This window comes from Schistocerca gregaria, chromosome 1 (assembly GCF_023897955.1).
Source record: "Schistocerca gregaria isolate iqSchGreg1 chromosome 1, iqSchGreg1.2, whole genome shotgun sequence".
NCBI classification, from domain to species: domain Eukaryota; kingdom Metazoa; phylum Arthropoda; class Insecta; order Orthoptera; family Acrididae; genus Schistocerca; species Schistocerca gregaria.
In genome coordinates, this window is record NC_064920.1 from 305205796 (window position 1) to 305223346 (window position 17551).

Genomic DNA, 17551 nt, shown 5'->3' on the forward strand with positions numbered 1-17551 from the left:
GGGTTCACAGCCATGATTTGAAGGAATCAAACTTTTGTAGCTGAAGTTAAGTCAGGTAAAATTTTGTAAAAGACATCATTGTTGAGTTTGGCTATAAAATTCTTTATTTGAACAATCAAAACTATTGAAATTTTTGACCACATGGTCATCATCAGTTCTCGTTTTTTTTACTATAAGCCTTCATCTACATTCACACGAGAGAGAAGCTAGGTACATTGTAAGAATTGTGTAAATCATTCAAACTTTTATCATTATTAACATATTTTGCACAAATCACATCAAATCAATGGTTTTCATTTTATTCAAGACGACAGCCCTTTAGATCCACAAGCTGTGGCAACCAGGGAACTTTCATTTAGAAACTCAAAATTGAGAATAATAACCATCAGACTAAGGTCTGGACAGTTAAAATATGGACATATTTAAAAAACTGATTTCTCTGTCAAAGCTTTAAAATCATCACAGTTGACCAGCTCCACGAATATCTAAATTCTCATTACACCTGGCATGTGCCTGCTACAGAGTTGGCAGAACTACTGACAGCTAAGAAACATCACTGGAGATAGCACTTTACCAGAGAATATTACTAGTTTTATATTTTAATGTATAATTATTTTCTGTTATCTTCTTAAACTTTAATACTCTTTTATACTACAATAAGCTTATTTCAGCATTATTGCCATTTTCGAGTACAACAATAATTGTTCACAATGTTTGTACTGACTGCATCTGTGTCTGGCCACTATTTTCTTGTCATATCATGAACAAATATGTATTTTCCATAAGATTTTACAGTTGATTTGATACAGGTGTGGTAGCATTAGGTTTCTGTGATGTATTTATATACTGGTTATGTATATGGTCTTAATTTTCTTGCTATCTGATACTGGAATAATTACATATTTTTTGTAAGATTTGACATGCAAGAAAATAGCAAACACAGATGCAGTATGTACATATGTTATGAACAACTTAATGTTATACTAGAAAATGGCAATAACACTGAAGTAAGCTTACAGATTGAAAGAACGATTAAGTTTAAGCAGCTGACAGGAAACAACTATACATTAAAATGTCATATTGTGACCTATATTATGCAGCAGGCCCTGCAATTACTGACACTATTTTTATAACTACTGTCAAAGTTGCCTTACTTAAATGCAACCATAAGGGACACCATTCTCTTCTTATTGAAAACAATATCTTTCCTGTTTGTAGTTCTGACCTACAGGTCAACCACATATATAAGGCATGTTCAGAACATAAGTGTATTGGTACTCAAGTTATATATATTTTTTTAAAATAAATGAAGCATAATCACCATCCCATTTGCTGCATGCATGTAGTGGGTCGTGGCCCAAGCTTCTCTGTATGCCCTTCTTGAAGAACTCTCCCAATCAGTTCATCTCCCACTTCATAAACTCACTCTGCACCTGCTCAGTTGTTAAAAATTTAATTCCACTCATGTGTGCCTTCAGAGAGGTGAAAAGATGGTTATCTGAAAGCTACAAGTCAGGGGAATATGAGGGGTGGTTCAAAACATCCCAACCAAATGAGTCCAAGAACACCCTGGTAGCTAAGGTCTGTGCAAGAACAGGCATTGTCATGCAACAAGCAAACTCCTCTTGTCAGCACTCCCATCCTTTTGTTTTGAAAGCACATTTTCAGTTTTTTTAAGGGCTCAGAAGATTGATTGTGCATTGATGGTTTCCGCTGAAGCAGACGTTTGACCAAAATGATGCCTTTTTGGTCCCAAATCCTAATGCCAAGACTGTTTTACCCAAAATGGAGCTTTACATTTTTGGGGGAATGTGTGTGATGCCACTGTGATAACTGTCCTTTCGTCTCTCATATGTAATGAGCCTCCCACATTTCATGTCCAGTCACAGTAGAGCTCAGAAATACTCCCCTTCCAACTCACCTTCTAATTCAAGTAGCTCAAGAAAACTCGTGGGCACTACTGACTCCATTTTTCTTGAGCTCATCTGTCAGCTGTTTTGTGATCCATCTTGCACACAGTTTCTGATAACCTAGCATTTTGATGAGTGTCTCATACGAGAGTTTTGGAGACATTGCAGAAATTTTATCACCTTCATCAAACAATTTCCTTGATTTTTTTCCTCAATTCATCAGTCAAAATCAAAGGTCTTTCACCTCCTCTGTCAATTTGTTCTCCCTCTACTGAACTTCTTACACTACTTAAACACACACTTTCTGTTCGTAACACCTTAGCCTTAAGCCATTACGATTCAGGAAAAAATTCTGGTAGATGTTATTCCTTCTGTCTGCATGATGCAAATCACTACACATGGCAGGATTTCTCACTGCCATCTTTCATGCTACTGGATGCTACAGCGTGACTATATATACAATGGGTGTTCAAAAAGTTTTGCACAGTCATCTATTTTTTTTATTTTTATTTTTGTTTATTTATTTATTTATTTATTTTGCAGTAGGAGACCGAATTTTTTTTGTGAACAAACTTGGAACATTTAACTATAAGTTGGTATAGAAAAGTATTTTCTTTTATTTACAGGTGAGTTATAATGGACCGTGAAGTAGATGTCAGGTTGCGACAACGGTCTGTGATGGAGTTGCTCTTCAAGACTGGCGATGGCTCTGCCACATCGTTTCACAGGAAGTTACTCCCTGTTTATGGGAGGACACAGTAGATTGAAGCAGTATCCAACAGTGGTTGCAGAGGTTTAAAGAAGGTGATTTCTCTCTACTGGACAATCCACGATGCGGTAGACCATCGACGGCAGTGAGTGATATGAATAAAGAGACCATTGATCAAATCATCCAAAATGACAAATGTGTGATGGTACCAATGATACCACACTACCTAATGACAAACGAGTCATTCAGCAAGCTTTTGTGTCGTCACACACCACTCACTGCTGTCGATGATCTACTGCATCGTGGATTGTCCTTTAGAGAGAAATCGCCTTCTTTAAACCTCTGCAACCACCACTGGATACTGCTTCAATCTACTGTGTACTCCCATAAACAGGGAACAACTTCCTGTGAACTGATGTGGCAGAGCCATCGTCGGTCTTCAAGAGCAACCCCATCACAGACTGTTGTCGCAACCTGACATCTACTTCACGGTCCATTAAGACTCACCAGTAAATAAAAGAAAATACTCTTATATACCAACTTATAGCTGAATGTTCCAAGTATATTAACAAAAAATATTCAGTCTCCTCCTGCAAAAAATAAAAAAAATTAGAGATGACTGTGCAAAACTTTTTGAATGTCCTTTGTACTACCGTGGTCCTGCAATGCTTGCTCTGGTCAGGGAATCCACTACTACCACTCAGTATTGCCAAACCTCATAAAACCACTGATCATTATGGTCACAGTACACTTAATTTATGAACAGCCTCCTATTTTGGAAAATTCTTCTAGGAATATACGTGGATTTTATTTGCCAATTTTCTGTAGTGTTGTACGTGAACGGTATGTGTAAATGGCATTTTCATTTTATTCTTTGCCAATGAATAACGTGACTCACAATTTTCTTCTTCTCTACCAGGTACGTAAATATTACAAGGGAAGGGGGGGGGGGGAACTTCAGATTCAATGGTCAGCATACCCTACCCACCTTTGAACTGGGCAAAATTTAACTTTATTTTTTTCCCAAATAGGCACCATCTTGAAGTGAAGGCATGAACTATTAATTGCAATGTGGAATACTTTTCATTATTGCATGTACTTAATACTAGGACTAAATAATTACAGCACACAAACAGAGGTCTGTAATGTTTCCCTGTACGAAGTTATGTTTTTAAAAAGAATTATGAATTTAAAGCACAGCATGGAAAAAGTGCAGGTTTCAATATTTTTCATAAAAAACCTGAATGATGTATTTGACTTTTTATACATTATATTAACTTAGTGACTGATGTACATGACATGCGAAAAAAATGTGAGGTACGTAGGTTGACACATTAGTAAGCAGACCTCTGAACATATGGCATTTAGTGCCTGACTAATGACAGGATACACACCTGTGAGCCTTCAAACTTGAATTTGTAAAAAATGGAGAGAGTTAAGACATTGCTCTTTGGTAGTTTTAACACTGAGATAGAAAGGTATCCATAGACCACATGTGACTAAATTTGAAATGGTCATGTTATCACCCCTTGAGAGGCTTCAGGGAGGGATGAGCCTGAGTAGTATCTCTCTAGTGTCCCCTATGAGGGGCTGTATCATGATAATTGATATTGCTGTAATCTGTTGCTGGCAACATAAGGTCCACACGATGAAAAGGTAGTTACAAACTTCATTATTAATGGAACTTCGGTCCCAACTGCTCCTTTCAGGATTAATTCAGGGTAAGCCAAAAGATAGCACTACTTTGAGTGAAATGCTACAACATCTATGTTATAAAATGACTAACGCAGTGCACAATCAGCCAGCCCGTCGCAGGTTGCTTATCTAATGGCTTATAGGGGCAACAAAAGTTTTATTTTCAATATTTAATGTAATTATTGACCAAATTTAAAATTCTGACATAATCTATTCATTACGAGATAAAAACCTTATGTAACAGGTTTAAAACAATAAGACAAATATTATAGTTAGAAACTGTCTACAGGTTTTGAGGCACTGTTAACTCATGGCGCACAAACTGGCAAAGTGTTCTTATGGTGTTGGTAGCTTTTCTGTTGTGTGCTGCAGCTGGTAAATGTTTGGACAGCGAATGATGGGAAGTGATAATGGCGAATCATTAAAATGACGAGAGACAAGATGCCAGAACAGGTGAGAAAATAGTGCTCACTAAACATTATTATGATGGTGAGTATTAAATTACGTGGTGGCGTAATGGAATATATTGTGCAGAATGCTGTCATATAAAACAGACCATTCCATAAAATTTAAACTGTACTATATGTTCCTTCTACCCATCACCTTACCTCAGAAATCGGGACATTTTGAAAAGATCATTGGTTACACTACAGATCAATGTGCCACCATAGCCCAGTTTTCTTTCAGCCACATTTCTTGGCTTTGACAACTCACAACCAAACTAACATTTCATCCTAACCTATATATCTCAGGCTATGCTACAGATCAATATATCACCATAACCAGTTTTCTTACCTTTGAATTTGTTGGTTTTGCAAATGAACAACAAAACTATAACATTGGAATATGAAACAATATCCCAGGAAACCCTATCATAATCTGAGAAACATACCATACAAGAAACAAATACAAAAACCAGTAACTAAGCTTACAACCCATTACAGACACATCAATAACCCTCAATTTTCCACTCTGCTTGTCAAAAACAAAAGTAATCAAATTGTATCTTCCACTGAAACAAGTCAAATTCAATGACTCACACTGATGACTGCAAAATCATGTGATTGGCTGTGACCAACAGAAACAATCTGCTGACAGTAGCAAACAACAGAAAAGGCACCAAAATTGCAAGTGCACTTTAGCCCATAATTTACCCACACAAATATTCATCCATTATTTGAAAATGAGATCACTTAATGACTTTCAACAAACTTTACACACAATTTCAAATCTATATGAAACTTTTTCTCACTGAACACCCTTGCAAAATGACAACAGGAAGAAATATTATTGCCTACTACATTCCCACTGTTGTTCTTTATTTCTAATTTTATTCACAATATACTCTGCAGACAGTATCCACATGTATCACTGAACATACCTATGAAATTCTATTGTTATATGGCACATAGTTCAAGAGATATGGTGTCAAATATTGAGATGTATGGGAAACTAGCTTCTGCTTAAAATGGAGGACAAATTACCGAGACTATACCCATCGTACTCATCCAATGTCTGGTAATGAGAGCACTTAGCAACTTCCAACAAACTTTAAACAATCTCAAACCTTTCCTAAATTTGGTCACTTAAATGATAAATGCCAAATATTTAACACATTAACCTATTTTTAAACTAGTCAGACTTGGGAGATCCCTTCTTTAAGGAATCAGGGCTGGGGATTTATAAATGGTATTCTAATGTCTCCTGGGCTAGTATGAAGATACCCATTCCTCACTGAATCATTAAAGTGATACCTCTAGCTTTTCCTTGAAGTTCCATTGATTGCATTCCACACAACAGAACTTTAACTGTGACTGGAATAATTTATAGAGTAAAGAGATATTTACTGCAGTCATTTTTGCTCTCCTTTATTACACAGCACCTTTTTATCTTCAACACTCAGGGCCAGTTCAACAACATTTTTGGAGAAAAGCAACTTATCATTTTGCCATTTGGCATCCCTTGTGTTTCCTTTCACACTTTCTATCTGTGTCAGTTTCCGCCACTAATTGTGATACACACTGCATATGAACCTTGCACTTTGCCACCTCTGGTGCCCCTCTCAGCAAGGCGCCCCAAGCGGCAGTTTGTCACTTGGGGGTCTCAAACCAACCTTGTCATCACCTAAAAGGCTGCAAGTTTCTCAGCAGATAGTCTATAGCTGAAACTTCGAGAAGTTATTTGCCTGTACTACTACACAGCAACCCTTCTTCGTTTAGTCAGCAAATTGCTACTCTCTTTCACTTCTACTGTAAAATAGACATTATTCTTCCAATCTTTAGTTTGTCTTGCTCCCATTTTTTTGCTGAGATGTGCATGATTGATAGTTTGGAGGAGAGTGCTGCTGGTTTCTCTAGACAGACTTCAATGTCTATATCACCTGTACCCAAGCCTGCACATATTTTACCATAAAATGCAAGTGTGGTATGGTATAATATTTATAATTTTTTCCTTATTCATCCACATTTTTCAAGCAGCGCTGCTTTTGCCATGGCAGATATACTACTTGGTTATAACACCAATTCAAATGATAATCTGAACAGCTCCGTATTCCTGTATTCTTACTGGTTATGAGGGGCTGTTTCTTTGCTGTTCATAACGGCAGATGAACTTTTTGGGTTTTTTTTATGCCCCCTTCAATTGGTTGGTTGGTTGATTGATTCGGGTTGAAGGGACCAAACAGCAAGGTCATCAGTCCCTTGTTTCAAATGTGGTCTATTCAGACAGTTTGACATCTCAGAAAAGCCAGAACGATAAAAGGGAAAAGGCTAAAAAAACGTAAAAGTGCCATTGTGCCGTCAATGGTAAAAATTTAACAAGGGAAGTCAGCAAGAGAGCAATCCAAAGGCTATGCTAGAGGCAGGAAATATCCCACCTCCAAGGCAGTAGAGGCAAGACCACCTGCTACTTAAAAGCGTTCAACTGCTAGAATGTAGAAATGCATATGGGAAAAGGAGACTAACCAGTTCTAAAAAGTGATAAAAACAGAGTAAAAGGGAAATAAAAGAGGATCTTGGCCAGGGAGGGGAATCGGGAATCTCCAAACACAGCTTCCAGTGGGAGACACCCCAACCCTCACTGCCCTGCCCCAACACCAGAGTGAGATGAAAAACCTTGAAACTGAGTATAGAAACCACTTTCACGGAGGAAACTGAGAACCAGTTCGACCAAAGACTCCCTTCAATTAGTAAAAATTGTGCTGACAAATCTGCTTCTCTGAAACACATTTAGACACTGAAGCAAATGAGTACATACATTATTCAATTTTTATATTCAGTCTTTCAGATATTCCTTTCCTCCATTTGAAGTCAACCAATCAATATAAAACTGTATGTTTCTCAAACCTACTCAAACTGTCTTGGAAGCAAACACTTGTATCCGCAATGTATGTTGACTGTGTTTCTCCATAAATTTCTTCCCAAAAGAATATGGTTGTGTGTCCATAAAGCTAGCATTTTATACAGTGTATAGCAGTATGGCTCCAAGTTCTCGCCATACTGTAGTGTGGGCCTGCAGTTCAATGCTCAAGCAGTGTTGGGAGTTTTAATGTTATTATGAGCATGGATATTTTATCTAAATGACTACGCAAGCTCTTCATTATCTTTTTGATATTTGTTACACCATCTCCTTCCCCTTGATTTAGTTCTTGTAGGTCACTACGAGATCTCCAGAAACGAAACACTTATTGAAGTTGTGTGCAAAATGCAGTTCTATAACTAGGTAAGCAATTCCTTATCCGGCCAAATAATCTTCTTGCATGGATCCCTAAGAAACAAAGAATACCACTTTTCAGTTGCCTGGTAGATTTCACTGTCCCCAAGTTGCTGTGTAAGCTTAAATTTAAGGTAAATGGGAACACCATTCCAAACAACTCCTCCTCTCATATCAACAGACTACATACAAAGAGTCCTTTTAATAATGTAAATTTACTTCCGAACTGCCATTATTTCTGGTTCGTTTCTTTCTCATATCCCCTTCACAGTTCACCACATTCTTCCATCTTGTTTGTACCCCTATGTTCTTTCACCTTCTTCAATCATTTTAACTTTTCTGTGGTTTGTATCTGGGATATTCTGTGTAAAGTAGGACACATTTATGACTTTTAAAAATTTAAAATTTGGTACATTTTATACATTGTTTGAAAAGACTGGACTTTTATTGTATGGCAACTATGGTTTACTACTTTCCTTCCATAATTTGTAAGCATTTTTATAAGGCCATGTGTTTTTCATGTGATAAGAGAGTGAATTAGTTAAGATTTTGGACATTCATTTTAATTAATTGGCAGATAATAATTACTATATCATTATTTATATTATAGTTGCATACCCTAACGTATTATATAAACAGTATAAAATTGAAGTATGTAAATTATAGGTTAGGATAAATAATATAATACAACAGCATAAACTTTCATGTAACATGAGTCACTTTCATGTAATTAAGATTTTATATTAACAGGAATATAAGAGCTAACTTTATCTTGTTCAGTAATTTACTTTTTTGTGTGAATGTGTAACTAATATCACTATTAAAAATTTCCCAATTTCAACCAATACTGTAAAAACAGAAAATTGAATTTGTAACGCAAGCCACTTAACTTGAGCCACAGCTATATGTTTTTAAGGTTAAAAAAGAGGATGCCCGTAACAGCAGCAGATAGAAAAGGAGAAGGGAAAAGTTACAGAGTGGAGGAAAATATGAAGAATTTGAGAAGCAGCATCAGGAAAAACTAGAAAAAGTCAACAGCAGCAGAAACTAAAGTTTCTACAGTTGGGTCAACATAAGGAATAACTGTTGTTAGAAGAAAGAAGAGCTGAAACTAAGGAGAGAGTTAGAAAACATAGGCAATGTAAGAGGCAAGATCAACAGCCTAGTAATGTTGTTTTGTCAATGTCACCTAGTGCTCCGAGTAAAGCCACGGTTTGAGCCAATTGTTTCTTGCCATCTTCACCACTGCCTAAATTCATAGTTGTTCAGGGGCTTGTTTGGTAATTCATCAGATGGAAAGTCAGAAATACCCAGCCATGGCAGCGGTCCACAAAATAGAGGCCTTACTTGTGAAACTAGACACTTGGAAACTGGTTTCTACTATTGTGACGACATTAGTCGTCAGTCACCAGACAGGAAGGACACAATAGTGATTAGAGAAAATAATGATCTGAGGCATAGTCCGTATCAATTCAGGCAGGCTAGGAAATAATCTTACCTGCATACCATTTTGAAGATGTGGATTTTGGAAAAAATTTTAAAATGCTGTATCTCTGGAACAGTTCTAGATTTTTTCTGAAAGATAAGTGTTTTGTAATTACACAGAAATCTTCCATTAGGACTTATTTGTCAAAATTCTTTTACTATAACATTCTGAACTTTTTTTATAATTTATGGAATTTTTCTTTTTATAAAACGCCAATCCCTAAAATTTTTTTTTCCTTTTCTGTTGATTAATGCACCTGTAGCAAGAAGTGACTAATTATCTATCGTAAGTGCTATTTTATTATTACATCATCACATAACAGGCTTATAAAAATCAAAATCTTGCGTTATTTAACATAATTTTAGTTTTGAGGGATGAGTAAGAGATTCATTTTTCAAGCATTTTAAATGGTTCCAAAATGTATGTGGAACGCCCAAAGACTTAAAAGTTTTCAATTTATATAACTTCTGTGCACTCTGTTTTGTACTGAAATTAGCCAGTCAATGGAATGAAAATGTGTTCCACTGCTTCAGTATCTTTCTTTGATATGGAGTGATGCCTTCATGTTGAACCAATAGGAACTGGAGCACTTACAACCTTCAAAACATTGAACAGGAAGCGAGTACCGATGGCGTTGTTGTTGTCCTTCAGCTGGAAACCTATATCCTGCAGCTGGTCAATGTGGTAACAGAGTTCGCTACAATTTTGTTTAACTAATAAAGGGCATCTGTAATTTCTGCAATCCACCAGTCACAGTCATACACATAAGCCACAACATCCCCCTTCTCAGGTTGTGAATCTGAATATTATCCTGCTGAGGTGTTGGCCCAATAAACAAAATTTCTTCTTTCTTGCTCTTTAAAGTCCGTGCAATATGAGTTCGCCCATCACTTTGGGTCCAAAACTGGGTCTTCTGAATTCCTTTCGCAGGACTAGTTTTTTTGGACCATTCTTATTTTTCTGCTCACAGAATTCTTCGATTTCCTCTTTGGACAAAAGAATGAGGGCTATGGATGTGTAAGATTTCACAACTATTGTAAAATCCTCAGCATACTGAATCACAGCGGTATTTGGTCTGGATGATTATGTTTGGTAGTATGGTGCTTCGGCAGGCCTCCTACACCATCACAAGGCCCCTTCCCATGACAAGTAGCACTGTATACCCAGTCAGTTGGCACAAGCATCTTACTCAATTCAAACAGTTGGTAACAATTTTCAAAATGACTAGGAGCACCATCAGTAATAATGACGATCTTCTCCGACTCTGTTTGCAGTTTAAGAATTTTGTACATTGCTAGCCAAGCATGTTCTGAGTCATGTCCTGTGCCATCACGTACAACTGCAACACTTGTGGTCTTTTTTTTTTAAAAAATATGTCACTCCTGTAAAAATTGAAACCTGGTTGTTACTTCAGTTATAGCCTTGTACTTCTCATGGGAGGATCAGTTCCCATCAAAATCACAGTGAAGCACTGAACATAGTTCTTCAGTCTGTACACACCCTTTCATTTCTGCAATGTGTTATTGCAATTTCTTCAGATGCCAGTGTGTTACTGCTTTCACTAACCATTTACCATGTTCATCAATGGAAGAGCCAAAGGCAACAGTTTTTTTAATTAGTTTATTCTCCTCCCATGTCACATATGTAATTTCTGCATAGTTATCTGCTACGTCTTCCAGGCCAAGTGCCTGTAAAGACTGTCCTCCCTTTCCAGGGCAGTCACCACATTCTTGAAACAAACAAGTCTCTTGCTTTACATCACAGGCTGCTAATGACTTCACACATCCAACCACGGTGTCATATGTCACGTGCTCCAGTAAGTTCTCCAAAGTTACCACATAAAGTTCGAAATTCGCGCAGTACACACACAGAGACAGACACCCCTAGGTGGGTGTGAAACTATCCACTTAGGTTGTAATGCATAAAATTTTGATCTTCCAATATGTGAAGTAGTATAGTTGCTCTCATAAATTGCAGAAGTTTCTTTGATACTGCGAGTCATGTACCTCTTGACTTTCACAACTTTTTGACCTTCAACTGTTACAGTTATAGTGTCTTTTTTGTTGGCACTCTGGCGAGAACAGTCCCATTTACCTTCCAGAGAAAATGACTACTATTTGAACTTGAGCTGCTCCTACAGGATGACCATAATACGGATTTGGTCTTCCAAAGACTCCTTTTACAGACCTCACATTTCTTTATTTGTTTACGAAGTACATTGATACGGATGGAATGTGGTTCACAATTGTTTTCTTTGAAAATGACTCTGGAATAATGGTTAAAATTTGCACCTTTTCACTGCAAGATCACAATATTCAACAGCTGAACTGATATTTGTAAAAAAAATCCTGGCAAGATGTGCAAGAGTGCTTTGGTTCATTTTCTTCTGAAGATACAATTTCTAATTTGAAGAGTGTGGCCAGTTTTGCTGTAGTGTATTCATCCATAGCTTTAGTAATTTCTCTGTGCTTTCTTGATGCATAGAACTTATCACTCGAATTCACTTACTATGGTTTCTTAACAGGAGCAACACCTACCTCTGTAGTTGACTGATTCAGGGTATTTAATTCTTCCTCTAGTGATGCAAAATTTGCATCATCTGTACCTTGGGAGGCTTCACCTTGTTCAGATACTATCATTGTTGTTATTATGTCAAAACATTTAGAACCCAAAAAGACGTCAGTGAAAACCTCTTCACTTTGAAACAGAGTCTTCAAATGAGAACATTTATTCCCAACCTGAATAAAGTCTTTTTTTTTTGTCTTGTATATCACTATTTTGTGGATATGCAAATAGTCAGTACACTTTACTCTCCTGTGGCCCCAGTCAGAAGAGATTTCAAACAGTCCTTTTCACAAAACGCACTGTAACTGTGTCAACTGGCAAATTCAAAAAAACGACAACCAGAAAACACTGGATGGTCTCAGATTTCTCAGAAGCTTCTTCAGTAAACAAATTAGCACTGACCAACTGCAAAACAGAAACTTGCAATGAACAACCACAACTAAGAAACAACAACAAAGTGTCAGAAATATCACAACAATGAAAGTGGAAAGAAATAACTCCAACAAAAACGTAAAAAGAAATAATTGCAACAAAAAAAAGTGATAAGATAACTGCAACAGAAATAAACATCGTAACAAAGAAATTAGTACAAAACAACTTCAGTGAAGACATACATTATCCTTGAAAGTGGATTTTTTTTTTAATGAAACCTGTCCAATTTAAAAGTGGAAACTGTCCTTTACCAGGAATATAGTACTACACAGTACTAATCAACAGAAAAAAATCTAACTTTTCTGGATTCGCATTTTTCGGAAAAAAAACCCCTTCTGTAAATTATTTAAAAAAATTCAAAAGAGAACAGTAAAATAACTATGATAGTAGTCCAAACAGAGGATACCATTGTAATCATAAACCAATTATCTTTCAAATCAAAAAAACTAACAAAATATATAGAACTGCACTTTTAAAATTTTTCTGAAATTATCTTTCAAATGGTGTTTGCAGTGTCATCTTTGGAAGCCTGTATCCCGGGGCAGGAATTTTTGTGGAGAAAAAATATGGTGTGTTTCTTACTTACTCCTGAATTTTAACATACACTAAATTCAGTAACATCCGAGACTATGAAGGGAACCCCCCTGCCTGGAGCGATACGGATTATGCCAAGAAGAAGACAGTTCATATTCATCACTTAGTCATGTCCATCATGCAAACGTATGACGTATTAAAACAGGAACACCCTGAATTTCAAATAGGGAAAGCTAAGCTTGCAGAAATATGGCCACCACATCTTCAGTTAAGCAGCAAACTACCGCATAACATATGTTTGTGCACTATGAAAATTTTATAAATGCCATCAGCAGCCTTCATAAGAAACATGATATATTTTGTATCAAATATCATATACCAGCACCCAGTGAGTTTTGTTGGCAGAATTGAATGTAAGACAATGGCTCTAAAATAATTAAAGACAAAGACTCTAAGTTGATAAAGCGAAATACACAATTTCCACAATTCCTCAGTTTCTTCTCCATTGCTGTACATAGAGAGGTCAGTCTGCATTTTATTATCAGCAAAAGGAAATGGTTCCAAGCCAAGATTGTAAGGAGTTTGCATTGCCACATATTGATTTTGCTGAAAATTACAGTTATGTTTATCAAGATGAGGTGCAAAGTGCACATTGGGCATAAGAACAAGTCAGTATTTTCACTGTGTCATTCAGGTTTTCCTCGCCAAACTGTTGCTGTTTCAGACAACTTAACCCATTCCCAGGATACTGTGATTGCATACATTAGCAAGGTAGTGTCAACTATACCTGAAAAATGTGAAGGTAATTTCAATCTGGTCAGATGGACCTACCTCACAATTTAAAAACAAATACATTACTGCTGATGTACCTCAACATAATTTCATAATATGGAAATCTATTTTAACTTTTTTACTACACCTCACAGTAAAGGAACTGTAGATAGAACAGGTCCAGTTGCGAAATGGCAACTGGGGAATGCAGTAAAAAGGCAAAAATTAAAAGGAGGTGATGCTTCACCTTTTGTTCAGGCAGCTGGAAGTACCACAACTATGCAGCTTTTTCCATATGTCTAGTGGTCAAATTGAAGGAATCAGTGAGAAACTTAATCTGGCTCAAATACTTTCTTTAAAATCATCAATATCAAACATAAACAGCATTCACTGCGAGAAAGGAGTACTATAAGCATATATGCTGTCCTCAAAGAATTTTCCTTATGCATATCATCATACTGAAGAGACCATAGAAAGTGTAGAAATTGTACACTGGTACAAAGAAGAATATGATAGTAAATTCTATGCTGCAGAGGTATGTGCAATTTATCTAGTCAGTGCAATGGAGAGCGCTGGTCACTACTGGAAACGACCTGCAAAGAGTGGTGAAATACTATACACACAGGACAAAATTATAAAGAAAATAAATCCACATGATTCCGTCAATGCAAGTGGATATTTACAAATCTCTGAATTTTAATTGAATTTATGGGTTATTTTCCCAGATGTCATGTGCTTATAATTTTCCACAGTGCTTAAAAATGAAATTTTAATGTCAAGTTTATTTTATTTGGTAAATAATGCCTTTTTCCCCTGCTCGCAGAAAAACTTTCTCCAACAATCAGTATCAAGTATCATGAGTCTCACACTTTTTTCAATATATTACAATATTTTACACGGTATAAATATTTTTAGAAATCTGTAACTATGTCATTTGAATGCCAACCTAATTTGCATTTTCTGTGATAAAAACCAGATCAATACTCTTAATGGTTTGACAACACTTTTGACCTAAATTGTACATTAGCAATAGGATGTCCCAAATTTGTAACATGAGTCACAATATAAATTGCTTTCTTGTTCTTTAATTTTAATGCTCTTCACTGCTTAAATACTAACTCAAGATCTTTGTCTGATTAACACAAAGTATGATGATGAGTTACAAAAGAAGATTGAGATTGATGAAAAGTCGAAATCTGTTCCTGTACAAATTATGAAGGATAGTATAGTCAAAAAGTTATAAATTTGGTAATTTTATTCAAATAGTGTGATGTTTCTGTAGCAAGAAGTGACTAATTTTCTCGGTAGTAATTTGCCCATCATAGCCTATACCTAAATATGGAATGTAGCTTTAACAGAGAAATATACAGGAACAATGTAATGCAACATTCTTTTAAAATTTATTTTCAATGTTACCTTCTGATTCAAACATCTTTATTCAATTCTGGCGATATGATCTACTATGCTGCTTAAGTTTTAAACCAGAAGAATGCAGATTTAAATGCTCCAGAGCACAAGTAATTCTACATACTTTGTAATCTTACACGGTAGGCCTACACAAATTCCTATTGATAGATTTTATTATTACACTTCATTCAGTTACGAGAGGTGGTAGATAATTTGGTGCCACAAGAATCTTGAGCCTACAACAACTGAGAGCCCAAAGGGATGAAATGAGAGGACGGCAGCGATGGCAATAAAATCGTGAAAGTTCTAATGTAAGGGCAATTAATTTAATTCCCCGTTGTCGCTTGGGATAACACACATTAAAAAGGGGCATATCTTTTAAGTCTGGATGATGTGTTTACATTTCTCTTACAACAAACTATAACTATCTTCGTTCTAGGTGCCAAATCTCTGGGTGCAGCATTACACTTACTTACGACCATCACACAACAATCCACACTGTACGTTTTGAATTTCATGTAATGATTAATGCTTCCTTACCGTAATTACATGCCGGACACGAAAATGTAGCAATATTCAAAAATGTGTCATCAAAACATGTGTTTGTAATGTAAATCACAACAATCACCTGTGGCATAATGCCGCTTTCTTCTTCCGGCTGGGCATCATTCCCACTTAAGGCTCTTCGAAGTTTATCCATCACTGAGCAAACCACAGAAGCTTATATACGACACGAAGATTTAGTACTAGTGTTCGTTCTTCCCTTTCAGTCTTTTTCGTCAACTTGTCAATACGCTGCAGCTATACAATGTGTAGCTTCAGATTTTGACAGTTCTGCAGAACAGCTTTGCCAATCTCAGCAACAAGTGTCACATGCAAACACAACCAAAGAATACCTACATCTTACTTACAAAACTTCTTCTCGATGCCTCATCGTTAAAAACAACGATTTTGTTGCCAAATTCCACAGACATCATTTTTCAATTATGCGCTACTGGAGATTATAGTCTAGAAATGCCGATACATGTACAAAACTGTGCGACGCTTGTATCGAAACACTTCCTTTGTGGCCATGTTATAAAACTGGACCGTCAACTAATTCGAGAAAAATGATTTAGCCTTGATTTTCACACCTGATACATGTTGGCGTCGTGATGTGGTTGATGTTCAAAGTGTTAACGAATAGGCATGTCAGAAAATGTAATTCCATTCGTTTTTTGGTCCTTCTAGATATGGAGAAAGAATGAAAATGCAATGGCAGCATGGGATATGGATGTAATAGAACAAAATGTATAAAAGTACAGTTTCATCACATTTGTAAAGGGTTAATCTTTCAGAGTTGCAATCGTAGTATTGGAACACTTTATCATTTGTTTGGAATTAGCTTCGCTTTGCGTCTGTCACGGTGGCACCAAGGATGTTAGTGCTTGAGTCAGTTGTGAGTTGAGTGCGTGTGCGAGCGAGTCGCGGAATAAGATGAGGTGCACGTGCTGCTTGTATGTGTAACATTTGTTGTTGACATTTCTGAGAAAGTACATGATTAAGTTGTTACTTCGATTCGTGTTGGCCTGGTGGTGTCCTGAAAGTAGTGGAGCATTGCCGTTAGGCAGCAGTGAAAGGAAAGTTTGAACATTAACGGATCGAACTAAAGTTCGGCTTTTTGGATTGGTGATGGGTTTCAATCTGCAAGAGGATATATTGAAGTATCTAAATTCAGTTGGTGATGTAGACACATTGGATATTGCAGTTCACTTCAAAACCGATCATCAGAAGATAATTGGAGCAGTCAACAGTATCCAGGCTCTTGGCGAGGTATGGGCAACAGTTTGTGCAACCACCACCCCTAAGTAATACATGTATCATTGTTATGCATTTAAGATCCTGTGATGCTTTCCATGTTATTGTATAACAAATTCTATCTCAGTAATCCAGGTTAATTTTTAGGAGAAGCTGGCAGTAAGTGTTTATTAAAGATACTTGTATATTAACGTTTTTACTTTGCGAATCATTTCAGTGTTGTGGCTGTGTATGCTTTTCATTCTGCAATATAGGTTTTTCCATCTCTGGATTGGTCATGGGAACAATGATTGTTTGAACGGCTGTGTGCAAACTGCTGTGCGAAGTTGATATGCAGAAGGTTGCAAATAATGTGAATTTACACCTGAAAATGTTTTTGCGAGATATAAGTGGTCTTCCTTTCATCATTTGTAACTGTCTTCGTCTCGCCCTTGAAACAAGTCCGTCAATATCCATACTTTGTTTGATGTCTTCAGTTGATAATTTGTGAGTTATTGCAGAAAAAATAATAAAAGTAAATCGCAAACACTCTTT

At 36.5% G+C, this 17551-nt stretch overlaps 2 protein-coding genes across 2 annotated transcripts in view; one reads left to right on the forward strand and one right to left on the reverse strand.

Annotated features, from left to right (window-relative positions):
* LOC126342742 (vesicle transport protein SFT2B) overlaps positions 1 to 16102 on the reverse strand; it is a 74168-nt gene extending 58066 nt beyond the window's left edge. The window contains exon 1 of the mRNA XM_050001881.1: positions 15849 to 16102. Coding sequence (XP_049857838.1) covers positions 15849 to 15920 — 72 coding nt within the window. The 5' untranslated portion in view covers positions 15921 to 16102. The remainder of the gene's footprint in view (positions 1 to 15848) is intronic.
* Positions 16103 to 16880: 778 nt separating this feature from the next.
* LOC126342669 (phenylalanine--tRNA ligase alpha subunit) overlaps positions 16881 to 17551 on the forward strand; it is a 121791-nt gene continuing 121120 nt past the window's right edge. Inside the window, exon 1 of the mRNA XM_050001876.1 lies at positions 16881 to 17032. Within this exon, the coding sequence (XP_049857833.1) occupies positions 16892 to 17032 (141 nt within the window). The 5' untranslated portion in view covers positions 16881 to 16891. The remainder of the gene's footprint in view (positions 17033 to 17551) is intronic.